Below are 15,446 nucleotides of genomic sequence, written 5' to 3' on the forward strand. Positions count from 1 at the left end.
TCTTCCTCTCCAGCCACCCCAGCCCTCCCTTTCCAGAAGGCAGTCAGCACGCTCATTTCCATTCAGGGACATTTGCACTGGCAGTTCCCTCTCCAGAACGTTCCTCTCCTGTCCTTTCCAAGGCCGACTCCTCATCTATCAGGTTTCTGTACAAATGCTGCCTCCCCAAACTTCCAAGTATAAGATGAATAAGTTCTGGGGATCTATTGTGCAGCATGGTGACTACAGTCAACAATATTGTGTTATATACTTGATAGTAGATCGTAAATGGTCTCACCACACACACACACACACACACACACACACAATTATGTGAGGTGATGGAGGTATTAACTAACCCTAATGTGGCAATCATTTTGCAATACACACATCTATCAAATCATTTCATTGTACACCTTAAACTTACACAACGTTATACGTCAATTATATCTCAGAAAAGTTGGGGGGCGGGGGGGAAGTCACCTCTCCAGAGAGCCTACCCCAATGTCCCCACAAAATGAGGTTCTCTGGTCACTTTCTTCTCTCTCTCTCTCTCTCTCTCTCTCTCTCTCTCTCTCTCTCTCTCTCTCTCTCTCTCTCTCTCTCCCTCTCTTTTTATAGCACTTAACTATCCAAGATGAATTTGTTTAGTTATTTGCTTCCATGCTTATTGTGTCTCGGTATAAATAAACATCACAAGATAGAGGCAGACCCATCATATTCACAGCTATGTCTCAGCACCTACGACAGTGCCTGAGCCTAGGCACTCAGTCAGTTAGTCCAGTGAGTGAATGAATGAATGGTGATGTCTATCACTGCCTCCCCTCCCAGTGCCCCTTCCCAGAGAATGCCCTTACCTGTAAATCCCTCCGAGAGGGAGCCCTCCATACCCACACGTTCCCAGGGGCCCAAGTGTCCAGTCTCAGAGAATTGGAGAGTGGATTCCTGATAGACGTTGAAAGAGGTAAATTCTCCAGTCCAGGGAGTGGGAATTGAAACATGGAGGTCAAGGTGATTAAAAGGGGCTGGACCGTGGAGCTAAAGGTTCATGGGGGACCAGAGGCTGCAGAAACCCAGAGTCATGGGCAGGCTAGAGTGAGGGGTGCAGAAACAAAGGCTGCTCAGAGCGGGGATTTGCTTCTAAATCCAAAGTAGCCCCAGCCCCATTGCCATCCCTCTGCACAGCGCTATGACTGGGTGATCACTTCTCACGTGTTTGTTTATGACTGGGCTCTTCCCACTAAAATGTCAGCTGCATGAGAGCAAGCATCGTATCCATCTTGTCTACCTGGTGCACAGTAGGTGCGTAATAAATATTGGCTAACTACATTGAGAAATGGGCGAGTGAATTATCGTTTTCCAGGTCTCTGGAGCCTCAGCTGTTGGATTTTATGAGATTCCCTGCATTCATTACATGAAGGTCCTATTTCACTGGGCCATTTTAGGCGGCTTTCTATTCCCAACTGACTCTTGGATACCTTCCCACCCCTAGGCAGACAGACCGGAACTGAGATGCTTGGAGGCAAATGAGGATGAAGAGAGGTGTCAGGAAAGAGCCCACCATGAGAGAGGAAACCACGGTTTTCCAGGGCTGACTCTCTCAAGGGAGAGCAGAGAGGAACAGATGACGCTGGGAGGCTCGAGGGACACTGGGGTAGATGCCAGGTGAGGCAGGGCGGGGAGAGGAAAGGCTGGGAAGCTGGACACAAAGGACCAGGGCCCACCTGCATTTCATGTGGTAATAGCGATTCTACTCAATGACAATGATGGTCCCTGACATGCACTGGGCTCTTCCTTGTGCCAGGGACCACTCTGAGCCATTTCTGAGCACTGGCTGCCCCAATTAGCTCTGATGGAAGGGGGGTGTCGACAGGGAAGAATCTCCGCTAGGACAGCCAGATGAGCAAGGCTGGGCTCAGGGCTCTGTATCCTTGGCTGGTGTGACTCTGGACTTCCCGTGTGACTCTGGACTCTTGTTGGCTTCAAATCTCACTTTGCCAGAAGTCCAGAAATGAGGAGATTTGGCTATTTGTATCCCAAAATAGTGGCATGTAGGTGTTGGGGCACACAGGAGTTCTGTGACTATGGACATCCATGTTTATCCACAGGCCCCTGTGAGCATCATTCTGGACACACATGGAACATCTGGACACATCTGTGACTAGCCATGTATATCGGTGCACGTACCTGTAAACCCAGACGAATGCCAGTGTGCATCAGTGGACAAGTGCAAGTGTATGTGCACCTTGCACTGTTGCCATGGCCATGAGCATTGCCTTCATCAGACACGTTCACAGCACGCTATTCCCATATACTCGGTACAATTCATGAGCCCGCAAGTCAATCTTGATATGTGTATAGCGGATATACTTGTGTTTACCTGCCTCTCTCCTTCAGCATTCGTGTCCATGTGCCGCCCTATAGCCATGTATGTAAATGTGCATTGCCTAGACCTGCAAACAGCCCTGCCACAGAGAGCCCATCACACAGGTGAACACCTCCTTAAAAATACTCCTCATCTGCCCTAGCCAGTTTGGCCCAGTGGATATGGTGTCAGCCCGGGGACTGAAGGGTCTCGGGTTCAATGCCAGTCAAGGACACGTACCTTGGCTGCAGACTTGATCCCCAGCCCTGGTTGGGGCGCATGTGGGAGGCAACCAATTGATGTGTCTTTCTCACATCGATGTCTCTCTCTCCCTCTCTCTTTCTCTCTCTCTGTCTCTCCCCCTCCCTTCTACTTTCTCTAAAAATCAATGGGAAAATATCCTTGGGTGAGGATTAACAACAACAACAAAAGACAGAAATAAAAAGAATAATAATCCTGGCCCTCTGTTGTGTTCTGAACAGCCATAGACACATGTGTTTGTCCACCCAGAAGCCACGGACATGTCACACATGTCCACTTAAGAACATGCATGCCCTTCCAGGTGTGATTCTCTGCATCCATATGCGTTGCCTGCCTGAATCTGGAAACATGCCCACACTCCTCTCGGTAGGCAGGACGGTAGGCAGACATCTGTGTACATTCCACCGGCTGCCCTCTGAGGGCTCCCTGACTAACTCATTAGCATTGCAATCAGCCCGGAAACACTCCCGCGGAATCCATGCTTCACAAATAAGCCTGGGATCCTGCTGAGGTCACAGGGCACCGACCAGGGCTAATGAAGCCAGCCTCGCAGCCAGCGGGGGGTGGGGAACCCCGGCCTCCCTCCCGGAACAGCCAGGGAACGCACTCACCAACCAGCACATTCCCCTTCCTCCGATTGCACCAAATGTCCCAGCCAGTGCCTGTCTGCAGAACCGAAGTCACATTTCAAGATATTTCGAGCTGACGGCCCCAGCACTGCCCTGGCACCACACTAAGGGCTGCATCACCAGAGCTGTCACTGCTGACGGCTGCACCACTCGCCGGGGCACGACACTGAGGGGTCCATCCACAGACGTGTCGTTTCACTGAGAGCTGCATCACCTCGTTGGACATTACGGTCAGGGTGCAGCAGCACGCCTGTCTTTACGTGAGGACTGAATCGCCCTTTAGGTCACACCGCCAGGGCTCCAGGCTGATATTACATTGAGGGTTTCGTAACTAGAAGGTAACAATGGAAAAGCAACATTTTCCCTCTGCACTCTGGACTCCTCTGTGTGGGGTGGGAGGGGCAGGCAGAGGTGAGCTTGAGAGGCCATCGGAAGGGGGCTGGTGAACAGCCATAGATACATGTATGTATACAATGCACATTTACATACATGGCTATAGGTCAACGGGGGAAACTGAGGACTCTGAAGCCATGCACCGAGGGAGGGAGGCCACAGAGGGCAGAGGGGCGGACAAGAGCTGGAACCCAACCCTTCTCGTTCACCAGTGCTGAGGGGCTGGGGCCGGGGGGTATGGCCAGCTCCTCCTGGAAGCTGTAGACATTGTCATGCCTCCAGTCTCCTGGCCAGGGGACCTGCAAGACACACCTGGCCATGCCCTCGAGGAGAGATGCCCCCGGCACGCGTGGGCACGCTGAGCTCAGACATTCTCCGAGACAGGCTCTGGTCTGCGCCTACGTGTCCCATGTGCTCAGACGTGCCCAGTGGCCATCGGACTCTCCCTACACAAAGCGGCATGCCTGCCACAGAGACGTGCCAGACATGTTCAAACGTGCCGTGATCGACCCTGACACGCAGGGCAGGCTCCATGCACAGGCACACGCCCCGGCACGCGCTGAGTCTATACCCATGTGGCCACCTTGCCCTTCCGGATGGATTGACGGGGCGCGGAGAGCAGGCTGTTATAAATTAAACATTGAGACAGCCATCCACTCGCTGGCTGCTTCTCTCCCAGGAGGCTGCGGGACTACCGGGTGGAGGAGAGGGCAGGGGAAGAGTGGCTCGCTTAATTAATTAGTTCTAATTGAGATATCTTTGTAAATATCTCTTTACTGAAAGACAGGAGCCCGTCGCTTCCTGGGAATTTGCCATCTCTACTTGTCTCCAGCCCCTGAGTAGCGCAGAAATGACAAGAAAAAGACAGCGCAGTCCAAAAGGCTGCCTGAACCTTAGCTGTGCTTCTGATAATGACGGCGGGCAACGCTCAGAGATGCAAGAGATCCAGGCAGAGTGGTGGGCAGAGAGACGGCAATCCAGGCGGGAGAGATGGGGGAACTAAAACACGGGGGGAGGGGGGGGAGGGGGAGGGAGGAACAGGAGCCAGAGACAGTGACACAGGCTGAGAGTCAGAGACACAGGAACAGGGAGCGACAGGCGGCGAAACTTCACAACAGGGAGGACCAGAAGCGGGGACAGACGGACCCACGGCTGGGCAGACAGACCTCTCTCTGCCTTTTCCTGGTCTCCCCATCTCCTGGGCAAACCACCCACTGCGGCAGCAGCAACAATCACGCCTGATTCCTCTGGCCTTGCCGCCCTCCCCTTTGCTCTCCCTCCCCCATCGCTCCCGCAATCATCTCCCTTGTTCAAAATGAGCTGCTGCAGCTGCAGCCCAGACAGCTGTTCCATCCCGGAGCCAGCACTGGGGCAGGGTGGCTGGATCCTAGAGGGATTCACGTCCTCCTGGCGGCAGGGGAGAATGGAGATGGGGGGGGGGGAGATGGGGTCACTGGATACCCCAAGAGTCCAATACCCTTCAAGGGCTTGAGATGGTCTGGCTCGTCCTGTCTCCTGAATCCTGCCCAGCACCCCCCACAGGGCTTGGCTCCGTCCTGGCTCAAGAGCTTTCTCAGGTCTGAGAATTCTAGTCTCTCCCCCACCCCCTGTCAGGGTCCTGGACGTAAGATGCAACTCTGGCAGCATGAAAACAGGCTCTCGGAGAGAGAAAGACAGACGGACAGGCTAAGAGACAGAGATGAAAGAGATAGAGAGACAGAGACACCAAGAGACAAAAGAGAATCAGAGTCGAAAGAGACAGAGACACACAGACAGAGACACACAGACAGAGACACACGGACAGACACACACGGACAGAGACACACAGAGACACACAGACAGAGACACACGGACAGAGACACACGGACAGAGACACACAGACAGAGACACACAGACAGAGACACACGGACAGAGACACACAGACAGAGACACACAGACAGAGACACACGGACAGAGACACACAGACAGAGAGGACAAAATAGACTCAGAGACACAGATAGAGACAAGACAGAGAGGGGAGAAAGACAGTATGACAGACAGACAGGCAGACAGAGATCATCATCAATATTGACTCAACAAACATTTATTAAATGTCTGCTGTGTGTTATGAATACACAGGTAGAAAGAGAGAAGGAATAAAGACAGTATGAGGGGGGGGAGAGAGAGAGAGAGAGAGAGAGAGAGAGAGAGAGAGAGAGAGAGAGAGAGAGAGAGACTCTCAAAAGACGAGTTTAAAAATAGAGACGCGTTAAGGCTGAGAGAGACAGGGACTGGGAACCAGCCTGCCCCCCCTGGTCTCCCCGGGGGAGCCTCTTCCCTCCCACGCGTGAACACATCCAACCCCACATCCAACTCTCAAAGCGCTTGGGCCCCCCAGAGGCTGCCTCTCTTCCTCGCCCAGCTTGGGGCTGCTCCCTGGCCGAGCTTCACACAGAAGCATCAATCACCGGGGCCAGAGGTGAGAGGATGCCGGGGCCTGAGAGACGCCCATAGGCAGAAACCCGAGCCTCCTCTGGCAGGAGAGGAAGCCGGTGCTCCCCTCATGCCAGCGGCCCAGATCACCTGGCCTTGAAAGCTGCCTGTGGCTCTGCCTGGGTGGGCAAAGGCCACACCTAAGTCATTTGTATAGGTGTTGGCATCACACTTGGGGTGACTGGGTCCAGGGTGGTGGTCACCTAAGGGGTTAAGGCTCCTTCCTACCTTACCAGATCCTCAAACACACCCCCACCCCCCCTCCCACTCCAACACCTTCACAACCCCCCCACCCCCACTTGGCCTCTCTCCCTCCCCTTCCCCCCGCTCTTTGCTTTATTTGCTTTATTCGCCCTTCCTGTCTCAGGGCAAATGCCATCTCCCCGGGGAGCCTTCCCCGACCCCCCTTCCCAATCGCATGCCCTCGTGGTTCTGCATCAGCTCCTTCCTCGCCCTCATCAAACTGCAATTACACAGCCACTCATGCGGTTCCCTGTGCCTCTCTCTGGAGCTGTGTGAGGCGGAGACCGAGTCTCTCCTGTTCGCTGCTGTGCCCCCTGCCCCACCCAGGACTCAGCACGTGAGGGGCTCACACTGCTCGTTGGGGGCGACTGCCCTGCTCTTCGGTGGCAACACCACGCCAGACATGTGTGTGGGAAGCTGGCAATGTGCACACTTTCTGGACACTCGTTCAAACCAGGACACGAGAAAAACTGCTTTGGGAAACGGGCCCCCCTGAGCCCTGGGAGAAGACGAGGGTCACAGGGACACTCATCCAGACTCACGGGTGTCAGTGGAGGAATGAGGGGCCGTGGCCTTCCGGGCCAGAGCCGAGACCATTCGGAAAACACCTCCCGCTTGAACTGAGATGTTCCCGGTGACAAGCAAGAGGGGCAAAGTTTTTGCTCACATGGCATTTCCAATCCTGATGGTGGTAAACAAACCATTACCATGATGATTTCCGATCATTATGAGTACCGGGCAGAACATAGAACAGGTTCACAGAATAGCGGGGACGTGTGAGCCCAGGCCGTCAGGGGCATCTTTCGGAGGAGGCGGCATGTGAGCTAGGACCTGAGCAGTGAGAAGGAGCTGGCTGCAGGGGGGGGGTTACAGGAAGGGTGTTCCCAGGGGGTGGCACGGCAAGCGCAAAGTTCCGGAGGCGGGAACCAGAAGAGTGTAGGACCCGGCCAGTGTTGCTCAGTGGTTTTGCAGGTGGACCCATGAACCAGGAGGTCACGGTTCAATTCCAGGTCACGGCACATGCGCGGGTTGCGGGCTCAGTCCCCAGTAGGGGGTGTGCTGGAGGCAGCCGATCAATGATTCTCCCTCATCATTGATGTTTCTGTCTGTCTCTCCCTCTCCCTTCTTCTCTCTGAAATCAATAAAAACCTTTTAAAAAAGAGAAGAACAATGTGGAGGGATAGATGAGTGGTCCAAGATCTGAGATTCGGGCAGGTAGGATCCTGTCATAATAATGGTGATGGCGAGAAATAGCAACAGCTAACTTTTATAGGCACCTTCCATATGTCAGGTATAATGCTGTAAGGTACACTCAGCTATTATCTCCATTTTATGGATGGAGAAACTGAGGCTTCACAAGTTGGGCCAGGGTAAGGAGTTTAGATTGTTTTGTGCAGGGGAGGTGGGCAAAAGTTAAAAGGAAGCAGATTTCACACTCAGAATCTTGAAGTGTTTTCCAATAATTAGGTCTCTTGGGAAAAATGCCACAGGCAGCCTCATATTAATTCCTGACTCCAAACCCCTCCAAGGCTCCACCTTGGACACTCAAGATGAAGTACAGGCACCTCGAGCAAAATCCCGTCGTGACCCTTCTGACCACTCGGGCCACTTCCACACTCCTCCCAACCTGGCGCCAAGTCTCCGCCCACTCTGAGCTGCCTCTGAGCCTCTGAGCCTTTGTCCATGCTGTTCCTTCTGTCTGGGATGCCCTTGCTCTGTCTTCATCCGGCCAGTTCCTTGAAGACACGGTTTGGGCATCACCACCTCCAGGAAACCTCCACTGCACGCCGGCTGGGATCAGCGCCCCTCCTCTGCCCCACAACACTCCAAAACATCACTATCATCTCTGCTGACGAGACTGCGATGTGACTGAAGTTGGGGGGATTGTTCATTTTTATATTCCATAGTCTAGAGCCCTTCCCAGTATAAAGAAGGTGTTTAGTAAATATTTCCTCACACTTTGAGGTGTTTGAGCAGAAGCTGTGAGTCCACGATTGGGAGCAGGTGGATATGGCAGGTGTGGTCGAATCCACAATCACCTACTTTTCTCCACCTCCTGGGCCCCTGCTCTGGTCCAGTCCCCATCCTCACTCACCTGGACCAGTGCAGTGGTCCCTCCCTGGTCTCCCAGTTCCTGCCCTCACTTCCTGCTCTGCCCTTCCCACCAAGGCCAGGGAAGCTGAACACCTGAGTCAAGTCCATCCCTCCTCTGCTCAGAACCCTCCTTAACATCCCATTTACTCATTTAACAAGTATTTCTTTTTTAAAATATATTTTTATTGATTTAAGAGAGGAAGGGAGAGGGAGAGAGATAGAAACATCAACGATGACAGAATCATTGATCGGCTGCCTCCTGCACGCCCCACGCAGGGTATTGAGCCCACAACGCAGGCATGAGCCCTGACTGGGAATCGAACCATGACCTCCTGGTTCATAGGTCGCCGCTCAAACACTGAGCCATGCTGGCCGGGCTTAACAAGTATTTCTTAAACACAAAGTGTGTATTAGGCCCCGGGCTAGGCATTGGAGCTACAACAGTCAACAAAAATTGATTTTTTAAAATATCCCTTCCTCGGGTTGCTGACATTATAGTGGGGAGAATAAAACAAGATAAATAAGCCAAATACATAGAGTATATTGTAAGTTAAAAGAGCAACGGAGAAAAGGAGAGCATGCGAGGGGAGGCGATATATGAGGAGTTTCACGTTAAATCTGAAATCCTACAAGGCTCCCCATCCCAAACATGATGTGGCTTCTGCAATCTGCCCACCCTCATCTCCTCACACCCCACCCCCACTTACTCACTCTGCTCCAGCCACACTGGTTTCCTCATCGTTTCTCCAGCATTCCAGACATATTCCCACCTCAGGGCCTTTGCACTTGCTGTTCCCTCTACCCATAATTCTCTTCCTCTAAGCCCATCTCACTTCCTTCAGATCTCTGCTCAAATGTCACCTCCTCACAGAGAGGCCACTCAATCTAAAAGTCCCCCTCGTCACTCTCCACTCCGCTTTTGCTGACTGCTGGGTTTCTTCATAGCACATTTCAGCACCTGAAACAGTGTAAATTTTCCTATATACTTATTTCTCCCCACCCTGCCCGAGGATGTCAGTTCCATGCGGACAGGATATCTGTCTATTTTGTTCACTGTTGTATCTTGATACCTAGAATAGGGCCTGGCACCTCATAGGAACTTAATACGTAGTCACTGAATGAATGAATGAATGAATGAATGAATGAATGAATGAAGACACCCTCTAAGAGAATTCTTGTCACTTAGGATAACTGAAGGAGAGACTGAGCGCAGCAGGGCAGTATTTAGGGCTGTTTACACATATCAGACCATTCCTCTCCACACAGGTCATGGTAGCACCACACTTCTTACCCTCATTGAGGTTAGGCATGCCATGTGACTTGCATTGACCAATGAAATGTGAGCAAAGGTAACATGTGTTACCTTCAGGGCAAGGCTCTAGGAGCTGGGGGTGGAGGGGGTGGATGGAGGACTGCTGTGCCTTCCTTTTCCAGTCTCTGTGATTATGTCACCATAGAGCCTCCATCACCCTGGGCCCCTGAGTGACCACCATGGACAGTGCTCTCCAGCCAACAATGGATACGCAGTGCAAGAGAAATAAATCACTGAGACATGGGGCTGCTTGTCACTGTAGTGTAGCTCGGCCTCTCTTGACTCATATAGAGTATCTGGGGCCTTTTCCTCCTCGACACTGGCAAGAAAAGACATGGATTCTGCACTTGGGTCCTTCACGGGAAGGTCCTCAAAGAACATTTTGCTGGTACCTGCTCAGCCCCTCCCCATTCCTCTCCTGAGGAAGAGGGTCCTCCCCAAGCAGAATAGCCTCCTCCATCTCCCCTTTCCTCCCTCCAGCCCTTAAGGATGAGGGCATGGACGAGGACATAACATATAAGGTGCAGGTAACTCACTCCAGGCCCCATAATGACGGCGGCCGCTCGCAATGAGGCTGACAGCGTTTAGTCTGCTTCTGGATTTATGACGCCCAGGTGAGCAGCCATTCCACTGAAGGCTCCCACCCCACAAGAATGGTTTATGGCTGGGCGTTGGCCAAAGATAGCAGCAGTGGCAGCTTCCTCCCCCTCCTTCCCAGAGATGGTCTGTAACACCCTCTCTTAGAGTCTCTCGGAATGCTAAGTTGCTCCTCTGGATCAGATCGGGGAGGGGAAGCCAGAAACAAGAAGGCCCAGAGAGTCTGGGCTCACCAGCTCTCACACCTCACCACTGAGGTTCTTTATTAAGCCAAATGCCAGCGTTCAAACTTCTGCCTTATAACTGGGACTTCTCACTACCCACGCTCCTGAACCCGTCAGCTTACTTACCCATGTTGGTGCTCCATACCTTCTTACAACTCCTCCTTACTAAGCACCTACTATGTGCCTAGTCACTTCCATTTGTTCTTCCCAATCCTTAGGAAAGTGGATTATTGATTTAAACACTTAAAAATATTTATTTCAGGCATATGATGTGCTTGGCTACAACGGCAAGCAAAGTACCTCCTCCTTACTGAGCACCTATATCAGCAATTTTCAACTGGTTTGCCGCAAGAATTTAAAAAACATGCAACACCTGACTATTTAGTCTGGGGCACTGACCTCTTTTCCCTTAGATTGTCAAATAAAAAAAAATGACAACAGCCACCACCACAATAGCCATCTGGCATGAATGAACCAATATTATACCTTTTTTTTGTTGTTAGCTCAGCAAAAAATTTATTTTTAGTGTGCCGCAGGATTTTAGTAATGAGTTTATATGTGCCATGAGATGAAAAAGGTTGAAAATTGCTAACCTATGTGCACCCAACCATTTGTTTCCATGTGAAGGTTGAATCCTTGAATCCTTATGAAGATTTGATTGTTGATTCAGCCACTTGACAAATACAGGGTGTCCCTGTATACACACTTTAACAGCTGACAGCTCAATTTTGAAAATGAAATGTATTTTTAAATTTTTTAAAGATTTTTTTTTATTGATTTCAGAGAGGAAGGGAGAGGGAGAGAGAAGCATCAATGATGAGAGAGAATCACTGATCAGCTGCCTCCTGCACACCCCCGACTAGGGGTCAAGCCCACAACACCAGCATGTGCCCCAATTGATCGGAAATCAAACCATGACCTCCTGGTTCACAGGTCAATGCTCAACCACTGAGCCATGCCAGCCCGGGTGGGTGGGAGGAATAAAATGTATTTTAATAACCACTGCCTTTCTAATTATTCAAAGTGTGTGTATACATTTTGGGGGACATCCTATATTTATTGCATCAAACCTTAGGGTTCAGTAGTGAGCAAAACATTGACGTCCACATGGGTCCGATGGTTTAATGGGGAGTCTGACTCTCCTTGACAATGGGGAGTCATTGTAGCCAAGCTTAAAGAGATCAAAAATTTTCCCTCAAGGTCATTCTGCTAGTAAATTTCAGGGCCAGAATTCAAACCCAGGTGTCTGACTTGGAGTCCTATCTCTAACTGAGAATCTATGTCAGGCACTGGGCTGGGGCTTTCAAGCATACACGTGCTTGACACAGAGGAAGCACTCAATGATTTTGTTGACTAAACAAGATGGATGGATGGAAGGATGAATAAATAGAGGATAGATGAAGAAATGGTTGGATGGTGGATAATGATTGAATGGAGGGATAGGTGAATAGATGGATAGAGCGATAGATGGTAGGAGAAATGGAGAGACAAATTATGGCTAATGGATGGAGAGGTGGATGAATAGATGAATGGAAAAATAAAAAGATAAATGGATGAGTGGATGGATGGATGGAGAGATGGATAAAAGAATAGAGATGGGTGAATGGATAAAGATAGATGGATGGATGGATGGATGGATGGATGGATGGATGGGAAGCGGGACAGTAGATCTGTTAACCATGACAATTCTGTGAGGTAAGAATCATCATGCCCATTTTATAGATGAATAAACTGCACAGTGGTGAAGTCACTGGTCCAGAATCAAGAGCAAGTCATAGAGCAAGTTGGGAGAAAGTCTGGATCCCACCTAGGTCTACGAGACACTCCCAAGATCCTTCCAGAACACCCTCATGTCACAGTTCCCTCCCAGGTCCCGGGCATCTCACTCCACAGAGCCCTCTGGCAAGGCTTAGTGAGACTCAGGGATGGGGTGGGGATCAGGGATGGGAGAACTATTAGCTTCAGCAGGCAATTCCATGGAAGCATTGATCAAGGCGCTATTAACTACGGATGGGCCAGAGTGGGGACCAGGGCTGTTTGAGTGCGCGCACACACACACACACACACTAATATTTACAGAAAACACATGGTACACAAAGGAATCCACCCACATACATATAATACAAGGTAGGCATAGATACACACTTGCACATATATGCACACTCTTCTGAAGACATACATGTCTACACTTAAAATGCACATAAAACACACACATGCATATGTACATACTTGTACAGACACATATGCACACACAAAATCATAACTCAGAGACCCACTCTTATACACTTATGTACACATTCCTCAGACATAGCATATGCTCTCATTTACACACCACACACTGCACATAATCCATGCACACATTTACAAAAACTCTCACTCCTAAGATGGTGGGGGAGAGGAATCTGGCTTCTAATTTCAATGAGACACCATCATCTTTCTTGCCCCTCAGAAGGTAACAGCAAGAAGGCTGTCTCAGGCTCATGTATACAGACTCACATGTGCACATGCAATCACATAGCACATGCAAACCCACAGTCAGGGACATACAGCTGCAGATACACACTTAGGTGCATCTGCATCTGGACACACTCACCCAGGGACACACTCACACTCGTCCTGGGATGCACCCTTACACACGAAGACACACTTAGACCCTCGCGCTGGCAAAACACATAAACTTTCTCGCAGCCCCCTTCCACACACCCCCCCCCCCCCCAGCACACTGGAACTCATGCAGGGATGGACACACCAGGACGTACTTGAGACACACAGAAAGACACTGTTTCACACATTGGCTTCAAGCCTGAGAATGTGGCCTGAACGCCCTCACTTGTGCCAAGCCCAGTGCCATTTCTCCCCAGGGGCTGAGCCCAGGCCTGGGCCCAGGGCATGGCACCGCCTCTCCACTTGCCTGAAAGTCTTTGGAGCAAAGACCCCTTTTCTTCCATGGAAGGCATAGGAAGCAGCAGTGTGGGAGCCATCGGAAGCTAAACCGCGTTTGCTGGCGAAGTTGGGGGGAAATCAAGCAGGAGAGGGAGCCCGAGCATCCCAGCTCCATGTAAGGGGAGGAGTCCCGCAGACAGACTGAAGAGGGAAGGGGTGGGAGGAGGCTGAGGGAAGTTTTCCATGGAGGATGCCTTCCCCCGCCCCTCCTCAGGACACCAGGACCACCATTATAAACCCCCTCCCTCCCCTCCAGCTCTGTGGCAGGAAGGCTAGAGGATGAAGGTGATGGAGGATAGGATGGCATGGGGGAGGGGGGAATACTGGAGCTTCTGGGGGCAGCGTCAGCCCCGCCCAGTCGGAGACCCTTCTGGGAGGGCAAGTTATGGGAATAAATATTCAGCACGTGGTAAAGCAGGTAATAAGGAGGGAGATGCTGGGGGGTGGGGGTGCGGGGGGGGGGCAGGGGAGAGAAAAAGAGACACAAAAAAAGATTCAAAGTCAGAGACAGCGCAACAGAGACAGAGGCAGGGAGAGACAGAAACAGAGAAGCAAACCACAGGCAAAAGAATAGACAGACAGAGAGACACGCACACAGGCAGACAGACAGACACGGGACTATTCAGAGACACCGACGCAAACAGGGAGAGATCCTGAAGGTGGAGGCACTTGGAGCCCCGAGGCTGCCCCATTCCGAGGCGGGGTCCCCCACCCCAACCTCCGTCCCGTCCCACTCAGCCCGGACCCCCGCCGCCTCCACCCCGGGCGGAGCGAGCCTAGGACATCGTTGCCACTCGGACGCTGCTCACTAATAAGAAGAAATAACAGTAACAGTGGCGGAGGGTCCCCGGCCCCGCCGCCTCGGCGCCCCGCCCCCAGCCCCGAGAGGGCGCCCCCGGGCCGGGAAACCGGGGGCCGGGGGTCCCCGGGGGCTGCGGCGGCGGCGGCGGCACCGGCACCACGCCCCCCGGGAGCGCCCCCCGCGCGGCCGCCACTCACGATTTTCTCGGAGGCGCCGGCGCGGGACACGGTGCCGTTGAGCCCCACGAGAGAGGGCAGCGTCTGCGACATCCAGTTGGTGACCATGGCCATGGTGCTCAGCACGGCCCCGATCTTGAGCAGCGGCACCGACATCGCGCCCCTGCCTCATGCCCCGCGGCCGCCCGCCGCGCGCCCCGCTCCCGCCCGCCGCCTGGCGCTCCGGCCCTCGCCGCCCCGCGGCCCCGGGGGCGCGAGCGCGAGCTGGGCTTGGGGTCGGGCCGGCCGGCCGGGGGGCTCCGGGACGCGGGCTGCGGCTCCGCGCGCCGGGCGGGCTCCGCTTATAAAGCGCCGGCTCGGCCCCCCCCCCCACCCGCGCCTCCGCGCCGGGCACTTCCAGCCGCCGTGACGTCACGGCCCAGGCCCGGTGCCCGGCGGGGGGCGGGGGGAGCCCCGACGGCCCCGCTCCCCTCCCCAGGCTGGCCGCCCCCCGCCCGGGGCCGCCCCTCCCGGAGAGGGACCCCCCGCCCCCCGCCCCAGCCGCGGCATCCCCAGTCCCGCCCCCACGGCCGCCCCCTCCCCACCGCCGGCGGGGTTCCCGGGCCACCCCCGCGCACAGACTCCCCGGCGCTTGGCCCCGCGACCACCCCGCGCCGGCAGGGGACCGGAGTCCCAGTCCCGCTCCTCTCCGGTGAGGGCAGCAACCCCGCTCGCTAAAACAGGGGACACAGGTGTGAGAGTCTGGGGGGCAGGATGGTGCGCCCCCAGGAATCCCGCGGCCCAGAGTCTCCTTTTCCTTGGGAAGGGGCGCTCCGGGGACCAGGGCCACTCGGGTCGTTTCAGAACCGGGGAAGCCGGAGTGGCGGGTCGGAAGCCAGTAGACGCGGTGACTTGACAAAGGTGCGGGAATGGGGGTCACTAGGGCAGCGAGGATTCCCCGGTGCGCCGGGGGCGGC

At 53.4% G+C, this 15,446-nt stretch overlaps 1 protein-coding gene across 2 annotated transcripts in view; it reads right to left on the bottom strand.

Moving 5' to 3' along the window:
• Positions 1-15,446, bottom strand: part of OLFM2 (olfactomedin 2) — a 67,686-nt gene that overhangs the window by 34,547 nt on the left and 17,693 nt on the right. Inside the window, exon 1 of one of the 2 annotated variants that reach the window (XM_036313392.1) lies at positions 14,512-14,718. The exons of the other annotated variant lie outside the window; for it this stretch is intronic. Coding sequence (XP_036169285.1) covers positions 14,512-14,646 — 135 coding nt within the window. The 5' untranslated portion in view covers positions 14,647-14,718. Of the gene's footprint in view, positions 1-14,511; positions 14,719-15,446 lie in introns of those variants that run through there. 2 annotated transcript variants of the gene reach the window in all.

The sequence above is a fragment of the Myotis myotis genome, unplaced genomic scaffold (assembly GCF_014108235.1).
Source record: "Myotis myotis isolate mMyoMyo1 unplaced genomic scaffold, mMyoMyo1.p scaffold_m19_p_6, whole genome shotgun sequence".
NCBI lineage: Eukaryota > Metazoa > Chordata > Mammalia > Chiroptera > Vespertilionidae > Myotis > Myotis myotis.